This window comes from Pelobates fuscus, chromosome 5, assembly GCF_036172605.1.
Source record: "Pelobates fuscus isolate aPelFus1 chromosome 5, aPelFus1.pri, whole genome shotgun sequence".
Taxonomy (NCBI): Eukaryota; Metazoa; Chordata; class Amphibia; order Anura; family Pelobatidae; genus Pelobates; species Pelobates fuscus.
Window position 1 is genome coordinate 146,275,566 of NC_086321.1, and position 24,274 is coordinate 146,299,839.

General features: G+C 41.3%; 1 protein-coding gene across 4 annotated transcripts in view; it reads right to left on the reverse strand.

Annotated features, from left to right (window-relative positions):
* Positions 1-24,274, reverse strand: part of TANGO2 (transport and golgi organization 2 homolog) — a 235,388-nt gene that overhangs the window by 165,946 nt on the left and 45,168 nt on the right. For 3 of the 4 annotated variants that reach the window (XM_063454422.1, XM_063454424.1, XM_063454421.1), the window contains exon 2: positions 1,583-1,702. In XM_063454422.1, coding sequence (XP_063310492.1) covers positions 1,583-1,638 — 56 coding nt within the window. In that variant the 5' untranslated portion in view covers positions 1,639-1,702. Of the gene's footprint in view, positions 1-1,582; positions 1,703-23,831; positions 23,852-24,274 lie in introns of those variants that run through there. The other variant, XM_063454425.1, reaches the window with a different exon arrangement.

The following is a 24,274-nucleotide window of genomic DNA, read 5'->3' on the forward strand; positions in this document are numbered from 1 at the left end:
ATTGAGGGAAACTCCACGTCCTTGCCCAGTGTATGGAAAGAGTGCTGGTTCTTGAAATGTCAGGCGGGCTGCGCGCTCGGAACCTTCCTGTTCCTTCGATGGCCCTGTGCTAACATTCTGTCAAATGCTCTATATATGGAATTTTCTCATGATACTACAGAACTAGATACCTAATGCATATTTATGAGTCAGCTCTTGTCATGATCTTTTTTTGCACATGAAATCACATTGGCTACTATGGGATTCAATCACTTTAGATTATTGTTTATAATTTTTGTATAAATTTACTAACTATCTATTATATACAACTTTATATCAATTAGACATTAAATACTACTTTATATTCTTACCATAATTGTTTTTTTTGAGTGCAGTATCAATTATTGAATTCTTGATTATTAGGAGGCTTTTGGGCCACCTAGATACTTTGCACCATATACGGATAAAAGAGTGCCTGTATATATGAATTTTTTGAACACACACACATATATACTGCTGAATGCATACACAGACCGCTGAATACAGACACACATTGCTGAATACAGACACACACATTGCTGAATACAGACACACACATTGCTGAATACAGACACACACATTGCTGAATACAGACACACACAAGTACCTGATCTGAAAACTCAGCTCCTGCTGTCATGCTTCCACCTCCTTGACCTGCTCCTCCAACTCCTCCCATGCGGACTCAGTTTAGAGGGCAGATAAAAACTGCAACATCCCATCTCAGCCCTCTCCACACAGCCAAGAACCAACAAGTTTTCCTAGCACAGCCTTAGAGTACTGCACACCGTGGTGGCCAGTGCCGATATTGCAGAACATTCTCTTCAGAGAAGAATACAGGTAATTGTATTGTCGGTATTTTTGCAATACCGGCACCAGCCACACAGCATCAAATACTGGCTGTGCCGGTAAAATACCAGCCAGGTGGCAACCCTAAGCATTCTGCAACGCATTTATTAGTGCCCATTATAAGTGCTGTAAATAGGCCCAAAGAGAAAATCCTGCCCTGAAAAGAGGAAAGGAAACTGGGGTCACAATGCCAGTAAGCGCATTAAATAAAAATTAAAGTATAATTTTTACAACAATAATTTCCCTTTAAAGTTATTCAAACTTATTGCAAAGTGGATCTCACCTGTACTCCAAATGCCATATTCCCTAAATCACCCTGAAATTCTAATTGCTAGATACAAAAAATATTTACACACAATTGTAATATGCAGCTATATAAATTAATCCTCTCCACTGCAAATCACATTTACCACCTGCAACACTGGATTGACTTCACAAAATCAAGGAGACCTAATTAAATGGATGAATTGATTCACTGTACAAGGGAAGAGGTCATGTCCACACGATTAATTTATTTTTATAATACACGCGGGTCACGCAAGTCCCCACATCTGTAAGTGGTTTCTTCACAGCGTTTGGCTGTTCTCACCTTTCTGAGAATTCACAGCAAACACATGAGCTTCAAGGTATTTTTCTTTTATATTCTTGTTTTCTTCTTCTTAATGACGTATTCCTTTTGTCAAACTAATATTGGTCTTATATTAAACATGGTCATTACCTGTATGCATTTTTAGAAACAGGGCGTGGATCAAACTTGAAGAAAATGATGCACATGAGGAGGGTCTGGTGGTGTCCTGGTGTTTAGAATGTGTTACTGCATGGATAGCTAGTTAGATTCCTGTTGGTTAAAATAAAAAACAAACAATGCATTAGTAAAGGATTTAACAAAAAACAAAAAAGACAAAAAAAAATGATATACCTTCACTTTCCACTGGCGCAACAGTTTAAATTCCTCACTGTTTCCATTAGCAACACTCGATTATAAAACCCAACAGGACACCAAAGACACATTTGTCTTAATGAGCTGTATTTATCTGCATCACGCCAACACATCCTTACAACTTCAAGTGTCACTTAAATGGAAATTTAATATGGTGCTTTTCTAAGCGAAAACAGGTAGGTGGCTATTAACATACCCTTGGAGATAATGGTGCATTGTAATTTCGCCATCACAGATGAGACAGGGCTTTGCTTATAGAGGCTCTCGGGCTTTTACATTCACTTTTCTCTGTATATTCTCCTGGACTCAACAGATTCATCCCAGATAGCAGGTATTTAAAGTACAGCACAAATAAAAAAAAAAAAACCCAAACACTAGAGGCATATTATCACAGCTAGAATGTAGTCCATTAACAATGTGCACCAATTTAATAAAAAAAAAAAAAGGTAAATATGAAATAATTATAAATATGTAAATATACACATACAATTTCATAGAAATACTGAATAGTAGTTTGGGCCAATTTTAAATTCATAAAAAAAAATAAAAAAATTAAAAGTACATATTTTTTCCATGATTAAAAACTAATTTACCAAGGACCGTGAGTTCCTCTAGATGTCACAGAAACCCTCTCATGGGATAACCAAACCCTGTACTTTTCTCATGCCATATTGAATTAAATTACTGTCAAAAAAGACCAAGTAAAAAGATTCAAAATTCTCCATATGAAATAGCCAAAATGATCACAAAAATATAACTGGGAGAATTGATGGAGGTTGGTGAAAAAAACGGTTAAATTGCACCTAGTTAAATACCCAAGGGGTAAGAAGAAATTGAATAATTTTCAATTAAATCTGACAGCACAGTCTGTTTACTTTATAAGTTTTTAACTCCCGCTCTGTTAAAGGGAAACTATAGTGCCATAAAACCATGGTTGTTTTCCTGGCACTGTAGCTCCTATAGTACCCCCCAGCCCCTTCCCCGTAGTGCAGAAGGGGTACTATTTCCCCATAGTAAGCATTAATCATGCTTTCCTTTGTGGATTCATGATGTATACACCAAAATCACCCCGTTAAGCTGAAGTTGTTTTGGTACTTACAGTGTCCCTTTTAAAGTGTAATTCATTCCATGCAATATGGTCCTATACGTTTAAACAATTAATGACAATCCTAGATATATGAGGATTTAATATTAGGTCTAATTATTTAACTACTATAAACAAAACAGTGAAAATGTGTTGTTTTTTTTCTTTTTTCCCCTCATCAAACTCATTTTTTTCCCTTCCACTTATCTTATCTTCTCTATCCATATTCACATTCTGAATTTAAAAATTATTCTAAAGAATGAAGCAACCATCATCACTGTAAACTGTACAGTTATGGCAAAGTGCTTCCTGTCCAATACAGAAAACATTCCATTGCTCCAGGTTCCTGTCGAGTATATTTACATAAAACAATAAACATGGAAATTATCCCATTTAAGCTATGTAAATCTTGTAATCAATCCACTATTGGAAGCCTTCCCAATACAGAATCAACAACATAGCAGTGAGCTGACATTCAGATACTGTGCACTGAAGCAAATGGGGGGGGAAAGACTGAAACCTAACTATTTGAAGCCAATATTTTACTTCATTAAATATCTAGACTTAGTAATTTCATGTACATGGTGATCAGAGGTATACACTATGTAAGATGCTCAATTCATGGCTTTAGTTTAAAATTTCCATAAAGTATTCAATATTAGTATTACAATCTAACAATTTTATTCAAGAAATTCAGTGTTTTCCCCTTTATTTCAGAACTTTACAATCTCTGAAAAAATCTTGGAGAAGGGGAAGCTGAAACATGGGAATAGACTCAGGACAAGCCCAGCTTTTGTACTCATTTGCAAATGACATCCTGCCACCTGCAGTAACTGCTGTCACATAACACTGTGAATTTATAACTTGTATGCTTCTGAACACAAGCTTTTAATGCTACAGAGAACACATCAGATCAAACTGCCAAGTAGAAGAAAATAAATAAATAAATAAAGGTCTTTGCTAACTTAGAGAGACTTTTCTTACAGCCAGGATAAAATACTGACATCGCATTAATATGCTGACAGTTACATACAATCACATCCTGCAAGGTCCAGAGTGCATTTCAGAGTGCTATATTTTCACTATTTCTTCATCGCTATTGTCTAAAGTACAGTATGTTTAGAAAACATCTCTTTACCGATAAATTAACAAATATTGGTATGTTTTAGGAGTCACACTGGCCTACTTAGGAGCCTGAATACAAAACTAACAAGAAAGGTGCCGGTTTTTGGTGCAAAGATGGATGTTGTTCCCACTTTTTGTGAAATTGAGTTTGCACATTTTGAAGTAAACAAAACAAACACTGTGCACTCCTATCAGTTAATGTGAACCTGTTTATGCTTGAGAGCAGAAGAACCTGCTCTGGGAGGTGTTTTCTGCTCTCCCTGAACAGTCAATGCATCACCATTGAGTGTCTGCCAAGCGATTGACTAAGAAAAAGGACAAAAAACCATTTTAAAATAGTTTTTTCTCCCAATTTATACATTTGCTAACAAAACTGCTAACACAATGTAGAGATAAAATTTCAAGTGTAAGAAAAAAAAAAAGTGACTACAGGTATCCTTTAAAGTAGGACTCAACAAACCCTAGGTGCCAGATCGCCATAGCAACTAAGAATTTCAGCCCATTCAGCGGAGGTGACCAGCGCGGAGCGAGAATGGAGGCCGCCGGTGCAGAGGAGAATGCAGACGGCAAGAGAGCTGTAATCTTCTTGCTTTGCCTTGATGACAAGACGTCACTTTGGCCCCAGCCTCACTAAACGGCACGCGATGGAGTAGAGCAAGAAAAGATTGACGATTTCAGCAGCTAAACTAGGAAAGGAACCATTCTAGCTCTCCCAAAGGTAGAGCTTAAAATAATAAAAATTATTTCTGTATGAGAAACTGTGTGTCATTGTGTGACAAATCATTGAGTGTGTATCAGTGAGCGTGAAAGGCCCCCCTATGATCGCATGGAAAGGTTTTTTTACCCACCTTTTTTCACACGGCGTACAATTGTCACTGTGGCTAACCCGGCCATGGCAGAGATATTCAAAACGCAGAGCTAGAAGACGCTGAACATTGGTGCTGCACACAGTGAAGCACTGGACTAGGAATCACCTTTTAGATGCTTCTAGATTCCAAGCAAAATTGTCAAGCCTTGCTTTAAAGGGACACTCCAGGCTCCCATTTATGTGTGAAGAGTGTGTCCTCTTTTAATTTTACAAAACTGTAGATATCAACAGAAATTGACACTTCTATAAATTAACTTTGTTACACCCCCTGGTTGTCAGTTGGTCCTGTTATTTCCTGGTGATTTATCTCAGTGGAGCCAAACTCAAGAGGCTCATAGCACCTGCCTTGCATTGGCAAGCCAATGTTTCAACAACCACAGAATGTCTGGGCTGGGTTAAAGAGATGGCTTGCAAAGGTAGCAGATAAGAGATCTGCAGCTTTTGCAAGCTGTTTTTAGATATACCCGCAATTAAAAAAAATAAAAAATAAAAAAAAGGCATATTTACATGTATGTGTGTTTTTATTGGGAGAATATCTAGTAAATTGCGATTCAGTAAACGTTATACAGTAATTGACACTACACTCTTTAACCCCTTAAGGACACATGACATGTGTGACATGTCATGATTCCATTTTATTCCAGAAGTTTGGTCCTTAAGGGGTTAAAGGACCACTATAGGCACCGAGACCACTTCTACTTAATGAAGTGGTCTGGATGCCAGGTCCATCTAGGATTAACCCTTTCTGCTGTAAACAGAGCAGTTTCAGAGAATCTGCTATGTTTACATTAGGGTTAATCCAGCCTCTAGTGGCTGATTTTCACAGTGAGAAGACGCCAGCGTCCATAGGAAAGCATTGAGAATGCTTTCCTATGAGTCTGGCTGAATGCGCGCGCGGCTCATGCGCATATCAAAACAAGTATGTTTTCCTGGCACTATAGTGGTCCTTTAACCCCTTAAGGACCAAACTCCTGGAATAAAAGGGAATCATGACATGTCACACGTCATGTGTCCTTAAGGGGTTAAATTAATTATCTCTCCACAAATATAATACAATGAGCACTTCTCAAGGGGAGTTATCGCCAACTCTACTGACACGGTCTGTGTATTCACATTTGAAGCTCCTCTTAATGTTTATCCCTTTAATGTTGGCTTTTGTTTTTCTAATAAAATTATAGCATGTGCTTCTTGTCTATGCAGGTCTTGACTATAGTCACCTCCTCCTAACAAGACACACAGAATTACAACCTACAATCTACTTAGAATGCAGCTGTGAGGATAGAATGCATCTTCATGATTTGACACACTCTTTCTCCAGACAAGAAAATTGTTGTTTTCTTTTCTTAATACACTGCAAAAAAAAATAAACCTTGATTTCCCCTATATAAACTAGTGGTTTCTTATGATTATGTCTTTCTACTTGCTAGCAATCTCACTCTGCAGGTATATCTGGGGAACTCACATTTACCTGGTGGCTAAGAGTGACAGAAGTAAGATTACTAGCAATCTCTCTATCACTCTCAGCCACCAGTAACACGTTGGGATCGGGCTGGGATGCACATGTAGCTGGTGGATGAATGTGACAGGAAAGAGATTGGTAGCAACTTAACATAGCAACTCAACTTAATGTAGAAAGAGCAACATTTTAGCTTACTAATAATACAATTTAAAGGACACTTCAGGCACCAGGAAAACTCTTGTATAAGAAGGCCCTGGGTGCCAGTTTCAGTGGTTGAACAGTTAAATTGTTTGACGCCAAAGACTTTAGTCCAGCGCTCATCAGCTCTTCCACTCCACTTCTATTTGGGTACAAGTCTTTAATCAGGAAGCCTCGGATTGGCACTACTGATACACTCTCAAGCACTCCGTTTTGGGAATGGAGATCTATTAATAGGTGACATAACTGACTTGGGGAATTTCTCCAGTTTGGCTATTTTAACCTTGAATTTGAAATCCTCTTTGAATTCTTGCTTTAGAAAATATACTTAGGGAAGAGAAAATAAAAAAAATAGGATGGATACAGGGCAGGAAAAATGTACACAGTTAATGAGATACATCATGGAAAAGAGCATGGGTGCACACATCAAAAGGGTCACACGATGGTCCGAGTATGGATGGTAGTAGATGTGAAACTCAGGAGAAAGCATGACAATGCAGCATAGGGCAAATGAGGTAAGCAACACAGTCTAAGTCCTTCTTGATTTAAAATGAATTTAAAAAGCTGTGCAGTAACCTAAATACTAATTACCGTATATACTCGAGTATAAGCCGACCCGAATATAAGCCGAGGCCCCTAATTTTACCCCAAAAAACTGGGAAAACCTATTGACTCGAGTATAAGACTAGGGTGGGAAATGCAGCAGCTACTGGTAAATTTCTAAATAAAATGAGATCCTAAAAAAATATATGAATTGAATATTTATTTACAGTGTGTGTATATGAGTGCAGCGTGTGTATATGAGTGCAGCGTGTGTATATGAGTGCAGCGTGTGTGTATGAGTGCAGCGTGTGTGTATGAGTGCAGCGTGTGTGTAGTAGTGCAGTGTGTGTAGTAGTGCAGTGTGTGTATGAGTGCAGTGTGTGTATGAATGCAGTGTGTGTATGAATGCAGTGTGTGTATGAATGCAGTGTGTGTATGAATGCAGTGTGTGTATGAGTGCAGTGTGTGTATGAGTGCAGTGTGTATGAGTGCAGTGTGTATGAGTGCAGTGTGTATGAGTGCAGTGTGTATGAGTGCAGTGTGTGTATGAATGCAGTGTGTGTATGAGTGCAGTGTGTGTATGAGTGCAGTGTGTATGAGTGCAGTGTGTGTATGAGTGCAGTGTGTGTATGAGTGCAGTGTGTGTATGAGTGCAGTGTGTATGAATGCAGTGTGTATGAATGCAGTGTGTATGAGTGCAGTGTGTATGAGTGCAGTGTGTATGAGTGCAGTGTGTATGAGTGCAGTGTGTATGAGTGCAGTGTGTATGAGTGCAGTGTGTATGAGTGCAGTGTGTATGAATGCAGTGTGTGTATGAATGCAGTGTGTGTATGAATGCAGTGTGTGTATGAATGCAGTGTGTGTATGAATGCAGTGTGTATGAATGCAGTGTGTGTATGAATGCAGTGTGTGTGTGTGTGTGTTGAAGAGCCTTGGTGGGGGGTGGGCAATTTTATTATTTTTTAAAAAAATATATTTTAATTTTTTTTATTTATTATTTCTTATTATTTAATTTAATTAACTTTTTTATTTTATTATTATTCGTTTTTTTTTTCGTCACCCCTCCCTGCTTGATTCATGGCAGGGAGGGGGCTCCTTCCCTGGTGGTCCAGCATTGGCAGTTCAGTGGGGGGAGAAGGGGGCTGTCAGAGCTGTACTTACCTTTCCTGCAGCTCTTATCAGCTCTCTTCTCCTCCTCTGCGCCGTCCGTGCAGCTCTTCTGTCAGCTCCCAGTGTAAATCTCGCGAGAGCCGCGGCTCTCGCGAGATTTACACTGGGAGCTGACCGAGGTGCTGAACGGACGGCACAGAGGAGAAGGGAGCTGACAGGAGCTGCAGGAAAGGTAAGTACAGCTCTGCCAGCCCCAGTCTGTATTATGGCAATGCAAATTGCCATAATACAGACTATTGACTCGAGTATAAGCCGAGTTGGGGTTTTTCAGCACAAAAAATGTGCTGAAAAACTCGGCTTATACTCGAGTATATACGGTATATACAATCACATTCATGTATGTATGGAAAGAGCTTGCCAAATGTAGTTCAAAATTTGCCACACTAACCAGAACATTTTTCATCTTTTAGATCCTAGGTAGTACCAAGGCAATTGTCGAGGGAGGAGAGGGTATATTGCTATTTCGATTAGACACAGGGTTATACACTAAACTAAACATTTTCGATAATTCAAAAGACAATTCATAGTGAATTTCAAATTTAAGGCCAAAATGCCAGATGTGGAAAAATCCAAAATAAAGACTACTTGGCCAGTATTTCTTAGGATCCGCCCTGGTCAACACCTCTAATTTTTCAGAGAAACTATTGTTAGTGCCCAATACACTACAGGGAGTACCCAGCTCTGCAAAACAGCTCTTTAAATAGGCGTATAAATGCCTACTAAAAGATCGTTAAATTCCTGCTCACACCACTAACTCTGTGTATTTATGGCCACACCTTTGGGGATACCCTCTGACAAGGTCTCAGTTTGTCCCCAGCCGATGGGGACCAATGTTAGGCTTTGACAGCTTCCCAGCACCGTTCTCTGTATAATTGTCTGGATACTAGGCTTACTCAGAAATAGACATTACAAGTGTAATTCTGACAACAGCCAGAAGATGATGGCAACATGCCATCAACGGTGTTAAAGGACCACTATAGGCACCCAGACCACTTCAGCTTAATGAAGTGGTCTGGGTGCCAGGTCCATCTAGGTTTAACCCTTTCTGCTGTAAACATAGCAGTTTCAGAGAAACTGCTATGTTTAAATATGGGTTAATCCAACCTCTAGTGGCTGTCTCATTGATTTTCACAGTGAGAAGATGCTAGTGTCCATACAAAAGCATTGAGAATGCTTTCCTATGAGTCTGGCTGAATGCACGCCAGGGACGTCAGAAGAGGGAGGAGAGTCCCAGCGCCGAGGGATTAACCCCTTCCTCCCCCTTCAGCGCCACGGGAGTGAGACCCTGAGGGTGGGGGCACCCTCAGGGCACTATAGTGCCAGGATAACGAGTATGTTTTCCTGGCACTATAGTGGTCCTTTAAATACAGTAAAACACATTTCTAATATCAGAATTAATATTAGCAGTTGGTTACGATAGGGTTAGATTTAAAAGTCAGAGTAGGGTATTGGTTACATTTAGTGTTAGGATAGGGTTAGGGCAACGTAAGGGTTAATGCTATTTTAGAATAAAAGATAGTTTAGGGTTGGCATTAAGGGTAAGATCAGGCTAGGCAAACAGAGTTAGTGTAAGCTTTCGGTAGGGGTTGTGGTTGGTATAGCGTTAGTGTGGGGGGTTGGTATAGGGTTAGCATTAACTATAAAAAAAATGTATTTACATCCTAAACATATCAGCCATTTAACAATCAGGACAGATATATGAATCCATTTTAAGTTCTTATCAATTAATTTCACTAGATAAATTGTTAAAAGCAAAAAATGTTAACATTTTATTCACACATAATATTGTGTTAGGTATACACACAGGATGTCAAATGAAAGTCCTTTCTGTCCTTTAAAAATATATATATATATATATATATATATATATATATATATATATATATATATATATATATATATATATATAATATGTACAGGGGGCACTTTAAGAGACACATTTAAATTACTGTGGAACAAACCTATAGCTCAATTTCAAGATTTTGTATTGGTTCAATATGTGAAGAATTGCCTCCGTCCTTAAGCGGTTAATATCCTTATTATGTGCGCAGATTCTAAATGGTAGTAGAATAGCTTTCATCGGATAAAGATGGCACATTTGATCTAATTGTAATGTCTGAAATTATTCTTTACATGTTCCTTGTTGGTTGTTATATTTAGCATTTTTCAGTCGACATGTGTTATTCATTTTGGGAAAAGCACAAATTAATACTGAGATACAGAATGATTATGCATTAACAAGGATTATATATCAATCATGTAACAGATGGTTCGAAAGTATTTTTGCATGGTACAAGGCACAAACGAGCATAATGGTGTACAATTCATCTTAACCGGAGCGTTGCAGATATGTGTTCACCATTTAGCTAGTTCTTCAATACCAGCCTACAAAAGAAATGACTGTGCAAGAACAGCAACATTACTGGGCAAACATTAAGATCCATTATTGATAAAACACCATGGAAATCTCTAGAGAGGCAAGTGAGTTTTAGAAAGGAGGAGCCAGACACTATTTATAGAATATCTCAGAAACCCTAAATACTAAACTAAAATGTACATTAAATCAAAATTATAATTATTTGAATTCATGTACCCATATAAATTATTACACCTGATTGTCCCTGTCCCTATAAGGAAGGGAATAAATTTATTTACACAAATGTATTGCACACTGGTTACAATTCCTTACCTGATTCCAGCACCAATGTCCCTTGGTGTTGGGTGGCACTCTTCCTAGACGGACGTCAGCCGATATGTGGGGACGCTTAATTCTGCACACATTACCACTTCCTCCTAGGAAAGCATTAGATCAATGCTTTCCTAAGGGGTTTTGCTGGATGCTGATGTCCTCATGCAATGCAGTGAAGCTACAGGAAGTGCCTCTAGAGGTAGTCTTAGCACCGAAATGTAATTGCTTAGGGGGACAGGGAAACTGCACTCAGACAACTTCAATGAGGTGAAGTGGTCTGGGTGCCTATTGTGTGCCTTTAATGGCTTTTTAAATTAATTTTTAACTATTTGTTTTTTAATCTAAAAGGTACATGCATCACTTTGAAGAACCGTTTTATTTAACTTTAGCTTTGATTGAGATAGTTGCCTCACTCCGTCATCTTATTTCTTATACTTTCTACACCCACTCTAGAGAGAACATTGATCTAGCCAATCAGTGTCCTATCCCTATGCTTAAAAAGTGCATAGGGCATGCCAGCTAGATTACACATGTGCATTTGGAAGATCTATTCACCTTGCAACATATTGACAGGGGGAGAAGAGAGGGAGTCTCATCAGTGTGATTTATGCAGAGAAGGCTTCCGGTGTAGACTCTCTCTCTCCTGCTGCTGCACAATGATGCTCTGTTTCTGTCATTAGTGGAATATTAAGTGGACCTGTCATTTCAACCCCGCTATGTAAAGCATTGCAGCTCATAGGAAATCACTAAATTCAATGCTTTCCTATTCTAAACACGCACGGTAAGGGTTCCCTCTATGAGGGGCATTAGATTGGCCACCAGCTTAATAGAAGAGTGACATTGTGGGAAGAGGAGTGGGCTAAAATTAAACATGCACTAGGACACTATAGTGTTAGAAATACAAATGTTTATTCCTAATGCTACAGTGTTTTAACTGTATAAAAATCCTAGAAAATAGGAACTTTATGACAGAAACGTGGGATAATGAGATTCTAAGGGCCATTTGAGAGACACTTGGGAGGTATTTATAGCATATGCCAACTATTTCCATACATGCAACAGCTGAACAACTTAAAAGGACACTATAGTGCCAGGAAAACATACTCGTTTTCCTGGCTCTATAGGGTCCTTGGGTCCCCCTCACCCTCTGGGTTCCCCTCCCGCCGGGCTCTAGGGGGAGGAAGGGGTTAATCCCTTACCTTTTTTCCAGCGCCGGGCTCACAAGCCGCACGCGCATTCAGCCAGTCTCATAGGAAAAGCACATAGGACGCTGGCGTCTTCCCACTGAAAATCACACTGAGAAGCGCGGAAGCGCCTCTACCGGCTGTCAATGAGACAGCCACTAGAGGCTGGATTAACCCATTTGTAAACATAGCAGTTTACAGCAGAAAGGGTTAATCCTAGAGGGACCTGGCACCCAGACCACTTCATTAAGCTATAGTGCCTATACCTTTAAGTTTTTATTTTTTACATTTTTTTTTATCAGCGTTCTCTTTATGATATAAACCATCTGTTTATTCAACCTACAAAATTGCCTTTCATAATTACTTTGGTAACCTTGGATCTCTCGTAGGGACATTTCTCTGCAGCATTTATTTTTCTTTCTTTTCTCTCTTGAATAATCATGATGCATATATTGTAACAGAGATGCAAGATGGAGGGAGAGGCATCAGACAACAAATAGAAAGAACACAATTCTAAACCTGCTACACATTTAAGTGCATACTATAAGGATAGCCATCAAGAGACCAACTCAATAAATATTCTATATTCAGCTTTGCACAATTAGGAATGCAATTGGAATTACTACTGCATGCACATGAAAAGTGAATCAAAGCTGCTACAAACATTTATAGTAGCCAACAGAAATAGCCATTAGGTGTTATATTTACAGAAGAAATTTTTTCTCTCCAATTTTTGCATTGTGGGAATATCACACACACTGTGTGGTCACAGTATAAAGTATAATATGGGCATTCCTGAAAGAAAAAAAATGGTTTCTAGTGTTATATCAGCTACATAATGCCACCTCCCATCATTGACCCGATAACATACTATTTTCCGCTTTGTCTGAGCACACACACCATTAAACACACACTGCTGAATACACAGAAAAGACTTAACACAGGCTTTCCAGAAACTGTTCATGATTTTCAATGACAGGCCTGACTCCAAGCTATATTGTACGGATATAAAAAGAAAAGAAAAAAACAAAACATTAAAACCAAACTGTTGTGTTAAGACATGTATGTTCACTTGTCCTTATATGTAATAAAACTAAATTGACACCTCCCAAATACTGGCAACGCTCGCGGAGGTTAAAACTTACCTAGCGGGCGAGAGAGAGGTCCACAACAGTACTGCGGACTGAAATCCACGCGCTGGGCGCGAGAACAGGACGCTTAGAGGAGCGAATGGAGGAGGCTGCAAAGGCACATAATGAGGTAGTGGCCCAGGTTAACATACTCACCACACGCCTCCTGGAAGCAGACCTGGCGCTGGAAGATGTCGCAAACCGGTCTCGGCGCAATAACCTCCGGATTAGAGGATTACCCGAGAAGGAGGGTGAGGGACCCTTGGCAGAGCTTATTCTTGCCATATTCAAACCGCTACTACCAGATATTCCAGAGGACATGTGGCAGATAGAGAGGGCACATAGGGCCCTGCGGACACGCTGGCTGGAGGTGAACGCACCAAGAGACATAATTGTCAAGTTCCTACACTTCCCAACCAAATAAGCAATACTTTGGAGGGGCAGAGAGGGCCCTATCACCCATGGAGGAGCAACTATAGCTCTCTACCAGGACCTGGCACCTAGCACGCTCCAGCGCAGAAGGGATTGGAAGCCGATCACGGAAGCATTGAGATGGGCTGGAGTCCGCTACGCATGGGGCTTTCCCTTCCGCCTCATGGCTTTCAAAAATGGCAGAGTGCATGTTCTGTCACCCGGAGGAGACCCTAGGAGGTTCTTTAGAGACATGGGGTTGGCACCCCCACTGAACCTACCGGCCGTACCGGTGCCTACAGAGGAGCTGAGACCCCTGCCTGAGTGGCAGGCCGCCGGAACCGGAGGACACTGAGGTCTGAGAGGGGTATCGTATACCGCACAGCCTGAGCCCAGCAGAGACAATAGCATGGACGATGCAAACAGAGAGAGGTTTTATGTTATTTACTTTTGTTAGATTTTTTGATGGTGGAGGAGGGAAGGAGTCCCCCCTGGGGAAGGACCTACCATTAGAGGACAGGGTGAGGTAGATAGCAGCTAGGTGGGGTGGGTAGGGCTCGGAATGGGGGGGGGTGAATTGTCTCCACCGTTCTTGTTTAAGTCAGGGTTTACTTGTGAGTATATTTTATCTCATTTTATTTACCACCTTAAAATATCATCAGAGAGAACTATCTGCTGTTTTTATCTCCTTCTCCTGAGAGTTGGACAAACCCCCTGGAGGACAAGCACCAATACATCCTATAAGCGGGGATTATTCCGCTATATGCTTACAAATCCTGAGCTGGCTATAGCTCATCCAAAGTGTGACACTCTTTTTGTGTTTTCCATATCACGAGACGGTGTGAACCACTACAACAAGAGAAGATACCCCCACAGCGGAATTAGTGACTATATTCATTTTATTATTGCAACTTACCCATTTTTTATTCATAATATTTTTTTACGATATTTTACTATTTTTATATTTTATTTTATTTTTTACTTATTTTCTTCTTTCTTTCTTTTTACTGCATAATTCTTATTGACTCCATAGCATTTTATTGTATTTTTTTTTTTATAAGTTTTCCCAAGTGGTGGCTGACTAGCAAGGGCACTTAACCCTTTAAGGACCAAACTTGTCATGTGTCCTTAAGGGGTTAAAGAGAAATCCTTAAATCGTGGTGCAACAAAGATACAGCACAAATTCTAGGTTTTTCTATGTCTGCCACTTCCCCTTGTACTGTCAGTTTAATGCAATATCTGAAAATATTCCTTTTAAAAATATGTGGCAAAACCATCCCTAGAGTGTCTCTTTAATTGTGAAAAATAAAGCTGAACGTATTATATCAAACCAATAGTTCTGAGTTGCCAGGGGCTCTACATTTTACCTCGGACTGCTTTTACACTGTTATAATATGAAAAGAAACAAACATGCTTCACCAGCACACCGTTTACTGTATAATTTAATAGTTCCATAATTGCATCTCCCTGAAAAGAGTGAAAATTGCGAGCCATCCAATATCAGTCACTGCACATTTCATAGTAGTAATCTTTTAAGTGCCACTTGGAAAACAGGTAAGGCAAAATTATTTCCCTACTTGTAATGCAATCAGCCCATGGTAGTCAGCCCTCCAAACATTAGTTCTTGTTGGACAGACGGCTTTATTGGCTCATGTACCCAAGAAGGAACATCCTAGAAAGAAACCTGCAATAATTTTCACAGGAATTAATGTTTGTTTCTCCAATGGCAAAGAATTTCATTCAGAGGAGTGTTAAGCCCCTACTAAAAATAAATGAAATTCAAGATGGTAATAAAGTCACCATGGTGTTACCAATATATTGCTTTTTTTTAGATTTCATTCGCCAGGCAGACATAAGTTATGTTTAGAGGTTATGGCGACATTATACTTGAATTATTAAAAAAAAATAATAATATATAAACATAAAATCCATTACATGTTTATGTGTGCAGGGTTTTTTTGTTTCCTATTTGTTTTGGTTTTTTTTACAAAATGTGCTTTTCCACTACTGCTCAAATGTTTAACATAATCAATATAATCTACAGCATGTAATCTAAGTTTTATTTGGAAAGCATCCTCTATTACAACGCATATAAAACAAGGGCACAGGTAGTAATACTATATTAAAAATATAAACACACGCAAATATAAATATATGGATGGCAAAATAGAAAGATCGAAACAAAAATTATTTATATTTCAAGTATTACTCACTCTGGGTAATCATAGCCTATCACTCCTGTTTAAGCTTTTATATTCTTAAAGGGACACTCCAGGTACCCAGACCACTCCTGCCCATTGGAGTGTTCTGGATGCCAACTCCCACCATCCTTAACCCTGCAAGTGTAATTATTGCAGTTTTTATATTCTATCAGACAGCCACTAAAGGACTCCCCATAGGAAAGCATTGAATAATGCTTTCCTATAGGGAGGTCTAATGCGCGCGTGCGGCCATTGCAGCGCATGCGCATTAGGTCTCCCCCGGGGGGAGGAGCGTGGGTGGATCCTGACCCAGCACCGAGGGACATTGGCGTTGGATTCAGGTAAGTCACTGAAGGGGTTTTAACCGATTCAGCAACATGGGATGGGGGGTGGGAGGGAGAGGGGCACTTCAGGGTCCTGCAGTGCCAGGAAAACGGATATGTTTTCCTGGCACTGGAGAGTCCCTTTAAGCAGCCCTAAGAGAATCACCTGGACCGGAACCTGGGGAAATCCCCATTGGTCTTAAAACTTTAAAATAAATATATATATATATATATATATACATACATACACACACACACACACACACGGTTTAACAGTTGGAGGTAAGAATGAGCTGGTGGACTTCAGGCACTATGACCACTTCAATGACTTTGAAGGCATATTGGTGCCTGGAATCTATAAGGACTAGAGCTATATTTTAAACACAGCAAAAATATTTGAGGGGGGCGGAGCTTGACCGCCAACGAAGATGGCCAAGATCAAGAGAGGCTCATTGGCAGCCATCTCTAGCGGCAAATAAGCCCACAATTGAGCCACAGACCATCCAGCACAAGCCTGATCCCTACCGGACCTAAACGGAATGGGTGGAGGACGGAAATCTAAGTCTGGCTCTGCCGTGGCCCTGATCTTCAGGAACAGGCCAGAAGGAGAACCGCCAGGTGCGGCCAGCCAGCAGGCCTTATATTCGGATTCCGAAGCTAGCACAGCCAGCCACAGGACGAAAACCTCACCCCTCACTAAAAGGGACCTGAAGGACCTCCTGGCAGATATGAAATCCCTACTGGCATCTGAACTCACCAAACACTTAGCCCCGATCAAGGAAGGCCTAGCAGACCTCACCAAGCGCACACACGCACTAAAGGACAGACTAGAAGAGGTAACTGCCACCACCACCACCCATGATACCACCCTTAAAGAACTAAAAGAGCACATGCGAAGCAATCATATGAGCAGTGAGGGAAACTCCCCTACAAATTGAAGGCCACATGGTCCAATTATACCACAACCTGGGCGCCTACCACTCTACGCAAGCAACGGGAACCAAGACCCCCTGACCTAAGCCTTAGAAGCAAGAAGGATACGATACTGCTGGGGCCCACCCATTTAAACTGAAGCACATGACCTTGCCACGCAATTAGGCCTCCAAGACCTGCGCCTGGATCTATCCCCTGCCTCTTTTAGCAGCCCGCTGCCCTGCGCAGCATGTGGGACCCACTACCCCCAAGAGACCGCGGACACCTCAGGGGACAACGCTCTGCTCAACCCCCACTCAACTAAGAGAACAAACCACATTGTGAACACACTCCTAGCCTCACCACAACACAACCGCGACGCACGCCAGACACTAACAGCCTCCCTGCCCCGGTGAACAGGAATACAGGACACTCATATATCCCAACGGATCCCAAATATATATACATACATACACACACGCACACACATATACATACATATATATATACACCCTGTACCAAATTATTATGCAAATTCTATTTGTGTCACAAAGATTAAATATTTAGCTTTTCAGTTTAACTCATGGATGGCATTGTGTCTCAGGGCTCTTTTGATCACTGAAAACAATCTCGGACACCTGTGATAATTAGATTGCCAGGTGAGCCCAATTTAAGGAAAAACTACTTAAGGAGGGTGTTCCACATTAAGCAGAGCACCATTTTCATGCAATATGGGGAAGAAAAAGGATCTCTCTGAAAAGAATGAAATAGTTCAATGCCTTGGACGAGGTATGAAAACATTAGATATTTCATGACAACTTAAGCGTGATCATCGCACTATTAAGAGATTTGTGGCTGAGTTAGAGCACAGACAGGTTCGTGCAGATAAAGGCACATTGAGGAAGATTTCTGCCAGATCCATGCATCAGATCTAGAGAGCAGTTGCTAAAATACCATTACATTGCAGCAAACCGATATTTGAAGCTGCTGGTGCCTCTGGAGTCCCATGGACATCAAGGTGTAGAGTCCTCCAGAGTCTTGCAACTGTGCATAAACCTTCTATTCGGCCACCACTAACCAATGCTCACAAGCAGAAACAACTGCACTGTGCAGAAAAATACATGAAGACTAATTTTCAAACAGTCCTGTTCACTGATAAGTGCCGTGCAACCCTGGATGGTCTAGATGGATGGAGTAGTGGATGGTTGGTGGACGGCCACCCTGTTCCAACAAGGCTGCGACGTCAGCAAGGCGTTGGTGGAGTCATGTTTTGGGCCAGAATCATGGGAAGAGAGCTGGTCGGCCCCTTTAGGGTCCCCGAAGGTGTAAAGATGACCTCTGCAAAGTATGTGGAGTTTCTGACTGACCACTTTCTTCCCTGGTACAGACGGAAGAAGTATTCTCTCCGTAATAAAATCAAATTTATGCATGACAATGCACCATCTCATGCTGCAAAGAATACCTCTGCATCAATGGCTGCTATGGGGATAAAAGGAGAGAAAGTCATGGTGTGGCCTCCATTCTCCCCTGGCCTTAATCCAATTGAGAACCTTTGGAGCATCCTAAAGCAAAATATCTATGAGGGTGGGAGGCAGTTTACATCCAAACAGCTTCAAGTTCAATGGATGCAAGACTTGTGAAGCTGCTATCAAATAAGGGGTCCTAGGTGAAAATGTAACGTGACCAGTTAAAATGTTTAAAAAGTTAAAATTTGTTAGAAGTTTGATTGAAATAGATTTTGACCTAATTAACGCAGACCGTAGCCTGATCCCAACATTCTAGAAAAAGACTGCAACCCCATCCATGAAGGACTGGATAACGAGGGTTGAAGACATGAGAACCATGGAATAACTAATCCTAATAGCCAGAGGACAAACCCAGAAATACCAAAAGATATGGTTCCACTGGCTTCGATGGTTGACGACCAGACAACCATAAACTACCCATTCCTGAAGAACAGAAAACTGAGGTAGCACCTAGGGTATCAAAGACGAATCCCAGGGACATGACCGGACACGGATGCAAGGACCCCATCGAACACCGACGGGGAACAAGGGGGGTCTTCGTGGAGCTACAGAACGGGGGAGGGGGCTACGGGCGGGGTGTGGGGATGGGGACCCTCAGACCCCTCCCCCCACCTCCATATAGCCTTGGCCCCAAAACTACTAGCCAGGAGCGCTCACACACCCTAGCGCGACTAACCTATGCGCTTCCCCCACAGCGGGGACCCCCCGCAACATCGCAACAATGCACTGACACGCACCACTCCCACACATACCCGCAGCCAAAGCTCGGGGACTCACATGCCACGCACCCAGGGAGTAACGGGACCTGACCCCGAACAACCCTGATACCCACCATAGTGCCCCACCAACCCATCACGCACCCAAACAAGGGATGGCCCTCCCTAACGCAACGAGACATACGATAGGAACCCCCAAGACACTTCCACATAGCCGCATCAGACGCCCTGCCAACTCACCACAAGCACACATATCCCTAGCACAGGGGACACCCTCACACAGGGACACGAAAGAATAACGAAAAGGGAGACAAAGAGACCTAAGTTAGCAGACACACGACTAGTGACGACTAACGGAAATAAATAGCGAGATAGGCAATACAACAGCCCTTGACAAGCTAAACAGGACACTAGAAGAAATACAAGAAATGGAAGTTTAGGACACCCGAGACACCAACACTCCAGACACTAGGAGAGACAATAAGGGGGACCAAACCAGAAAACAGGAAACAATACCCAGACAAAAAAAAAAAAACACACCAGAGTACACCACAATAAACATAGCCCAAAAACCCCACCACTCCGTCTAGCATGTAAGGAACCGAGACACGGACGAACACCAGAGGTCCCCACACAAGCAACTGATACTCTCCCTACATAACCCCTAGTAACCGAGACCACAGAGAAACTACACTTAACATTTTTGGGAATGTGCAACTTCTCCAAAGACACGCTACTACAAAACATATTGACACAATAATGATATGTTCCTCTAACCGACCACTATTGTTGGATGACTATGTTTTATAAATGTCATGAACATTATGTAACCACGGAAGACATGCTTAAACTTGCTTGTAAACTGTCCATGTACGTTTAATAAAAAAACCTTTGTAATGAAAAAAGACAGGAATAACAGGGAATAGTAGCCAACCACTACACACACAGATATATATTAATAACGACCAACACGCTAAGTAGATACAATAATTATAGTAAAGAGCCCAAAATAAGAAAGGTATCAAACTACACTCCCCAACAACTAGACGAGATAGAAGTGAATTCCACTGAGAAATAACTGCATTAATAGATATAACTCTGTTCTCAGTAACCATGTCGACTAAAATACTGTACTTATTAAACTACATGCGAAGCTATGTACAAAACGTGATCCTCTGCATTTTTGTTATGTTAACACCGTGATAATTGCACTTGTTGAAATATGAAAAATAATTGTCAAAATATCTGGTAAACTATACTATATACAACAGTTATGTAAACAAATGTGCTATTTTGCAACTTTGTATGGTTAAAACCGTATATGTTTCACTGGTTGAAAAACTAAAAATAAAAAAAAAACTTTAAATAAAAAAAAAAAAAAAAAAAAGAAATAGATTTTGATTTCAGTAAATATGCTGCAAACACAACAAATGACAATTTTCAGTTCTTTACAACCTATAAAGTGTTTTGAAACTTACTGTGTGTAATAATTTGCAACAGTGCATTGTAAGGTTATGTTTAAAAAAAAATACTATTATCATTACGAGGTTTGTTCAATAAAATTTAAATTGTACTTTTACTAGTTGATAACATGAGAATTCTGCTGACTGTTATTTACATCAATTATTTAGGTAAATGAGAAAAATATAATTTGCATAATAATTTGGAACAGGGTGTATATATACACAGCCCCGTAGCCTTGCCACAGATTGCGTGATGCCTCCCCCTTCCCCCGGCCTGGTGTGGTCCCAACCCCCCTCCTCCCCGCCCGTGCTGTCGGGGCCCCCTGAATGACTCCAGCACAGGTTCACCGGCAGGTTGAAAAGCCGTGCCCAGTACTCACTCATGTGGGTTCCTTGAATATTGCAGGGTTGTCCTGAGATGTGGAGTGGGCCGCGGAGGGTCCGTGAGGGGCGCAATGGCCCCGGCAATGCCCACTTGGGGCCCTGATGTCTGGCACAGTTCTCTGCTGCCGGAGGGGCTAACTGCAAGGCCTTCTGTGTTGGGATGTGGGGTGGTCCCCCGGGGGAAATTGCAGCTTTCCCCTCCCTCCTCCCCATGGCGCGGATGCAGGGAATGTGCACTAAGAAACCAATTGTTTGATATAGCATTGCAATGCAGAGAATACTGATTATACTGCCCTTAATGATCCATCAGTGTGGCACGGCCCCCCTGTGCATCTAACCTTAACAGTAATGGCACATAACACCAAAATTATAACAGCCCAAGTCGTACGACCGCTCTATTGCTATTCCGAACCCACTGCCCTCTATGACAGAGTGTGGTGTGGAAATGTGTAAAATATGTATATAATTTTGACATGTTCACTAGGTTTACCCTTCCCTAGCCTACTTCGCGGTGCCCCCCTCCCCCTGACCGACTCTCTGTGTGGGGAACGGGGAGCTGCAGGGACATGCTCCAAGCTCTCACCTCCCGAGGTCCAGCTAACCTGGTACTGTACCCAGCAAAATACCTGACCCATCTCCATAGCCAGCCTGCCTGCCTGCCTCTCTCTGGAGGTTGACCACTTCCCTCTGGTCCCTGCCAAGGGCAACACACACCACCCCTGCTGGCACCTGTAATAAGCCCAGCATCTACAAACAAACACTTTTCTTCTTTCTACTTACCCCCGCTGCCCTTCGGGACCCACCCGGGCGCCTGGCCCCCCCTCCCATAGTAGGCAGCGATATCCCAGCCGCCCTCGCATAGAGATGCCACCCAAGATACATTGTATTTCCATTAATGCCAAGGGCCTCAACAGTCCCAAAAAACGCCACTCACTGCTGCGCTGGGCCCACAGCCAGAAGGCAGATATCCTTCTGATCCAGGAAACCCACTTTACCTCCACCACACCTCAGCAGCTTCCGTTGCATGCCAAAACATGCCTTTCACTGCCAAAGCAGCATTTAACAGAGACAAAAAGGTCACCAAACGAGAAGTGACATCGAGATGCACAAGATGACACCACCCAAGTGACACTCCGAGCACCACTTACCCGGCAGGAGGGTGAGGCCTAGCAGCACCGCAGACACATAGAAATACAGAATGTGATGGCAGATAAGAACCATTCGGCCCATCTAGTCTGCCCAATTTTTCTTAGCTTATAGTTAGGATAGCCTTATGCCTATCCCACGCATGCTTAAACTCCTTTACTGTGTTAACCTCTACCACTTCAGCTGGAAGGCTATTCCATGCATCCACTACCCTCTCAGTAAAGTAATGCTTCCTGATATTTTTAAACCTTTGCCCCTCTAATTTAAGACTATGTCCTCTTGTTGTGGTAGTTTTTCCTTCTTTAAAATATAGTATCCTCCTTTACTGTGTTGATTCCCTTTATGTATTTAAATGTTTCTATCATATCCCCCCTGTCTTGTCTTTCCTCCAAGCTTTACATGTTAAGATCCTTTAACCTTTCCTTGTAAGTTTTATCCATGATCCAGTTTAGTAGCCATTCTCTGAACTCTCTCTAAAGTATCAATATCCTTCTGGAGATACGGTCTCCAGTACTGCGTACAATACTCCAAGTGAGGTCTCACCAGTGTTTTGGACAATGGCATGAGTACTTCCCTCTTTCGACTGCTAATACCTCTCCCTATACAACCAAGCATTCTGCTAGCATTTCCTGCTGCTCTATTACATTGTCTGCCTACCTTTAAGTCATCAGAAATAATCACCCCTAAATCCCTTTCCGCAGATGTAAGGTTAGGACTCTATCAAACACTGGAGAGACGGACACTTTCCTGCTGCCGCGACAAGCAGAGTATCAGCTTAACATAATTTGTTCTCCTTTTAGAATACAACAGGATTCTTCAGCCATATACATGCACCTTGAAACCGACAGTTAGTCTCTATTGTCTTCCCTGCTTCAGTCCCTGTAGAGAAGCAGGGAAAGCCATAGAGACAGTCAGTTTTCAAACACTGTCCAACCAAAGATGCATGCATATTATAGCAGAAGTAAATAGCCATAGTAAAATGGTACGGTTGAGTTTTTCGCATTTATTTTTTTACATATACTTAATTTGAGGTGACAGTTGTCCTTTAAGAAGAACCATCTGGCTGCCAAAATGTAAAAGAAAATTGCGCATGTACATAACTAGTATATCGTTCGCTACAATTAAAAGGGCGGTTTTAAATTGTTCATGATTCTGAAGTTTGATATTTGGAGCTCTCATACAACTTGTTACTCATTTAAAAACTTGCTGAACGTAAGCTACAAAACAGTAGCACCAAGTGTAATTCAATGCCAAATAATATATAAAAAAATAAACACATTGTGCAACAGCTTTTTCAGTATGCTCTGACAACTTCATTTTACAGTATTAAGCTTCCCTACAGGTTTTCGGTTTCATAAAACTGTCTGAAACGAACTTTGTGGCCTAGTTTTCTAGCAGTCCCATTCTATTGAAATATATTACAGTCGTAAAAATTGCAACTGAAACACAATTTATGGGGTGCAAGTAACAACAGATGTTTCAGAAGGACTCTTACTGCTTGTATTACGTGTCTGGCAAACCAAGTCCTGTGCGGAGGCTGAAGCGCCCAGCTGGTATTATGGAGCAAAATGGCTTGAATACCTGGCACATACATTTACTATCTCTGCAAGATGTCTGCCTATAAGCAATATTCTTATTACTCAACTCAAATAGTTTGTCCTACCTCCTTTTATTTATTTTTTTTATAATTTGTATTTTATTGAAGTTTCAAGGGTAAGACAGAGTTTGCATTATTGCATGGGTAACATAAACATTAGTAAAACACATCTGTGCCATTATATGTAAGATATAAGTGGTTGATTTGAGAGTCTCTGAACATCGCTATCATGGGGTCTTCAGGTAGGTTATACCGTAACGTAGCTGTAGCTGTAACTGCTGCCGCTGCTGTAACTCAGCACCAGGATGCAGCCCCCTCTGATGGTTTTGCCAGTTTCTGAG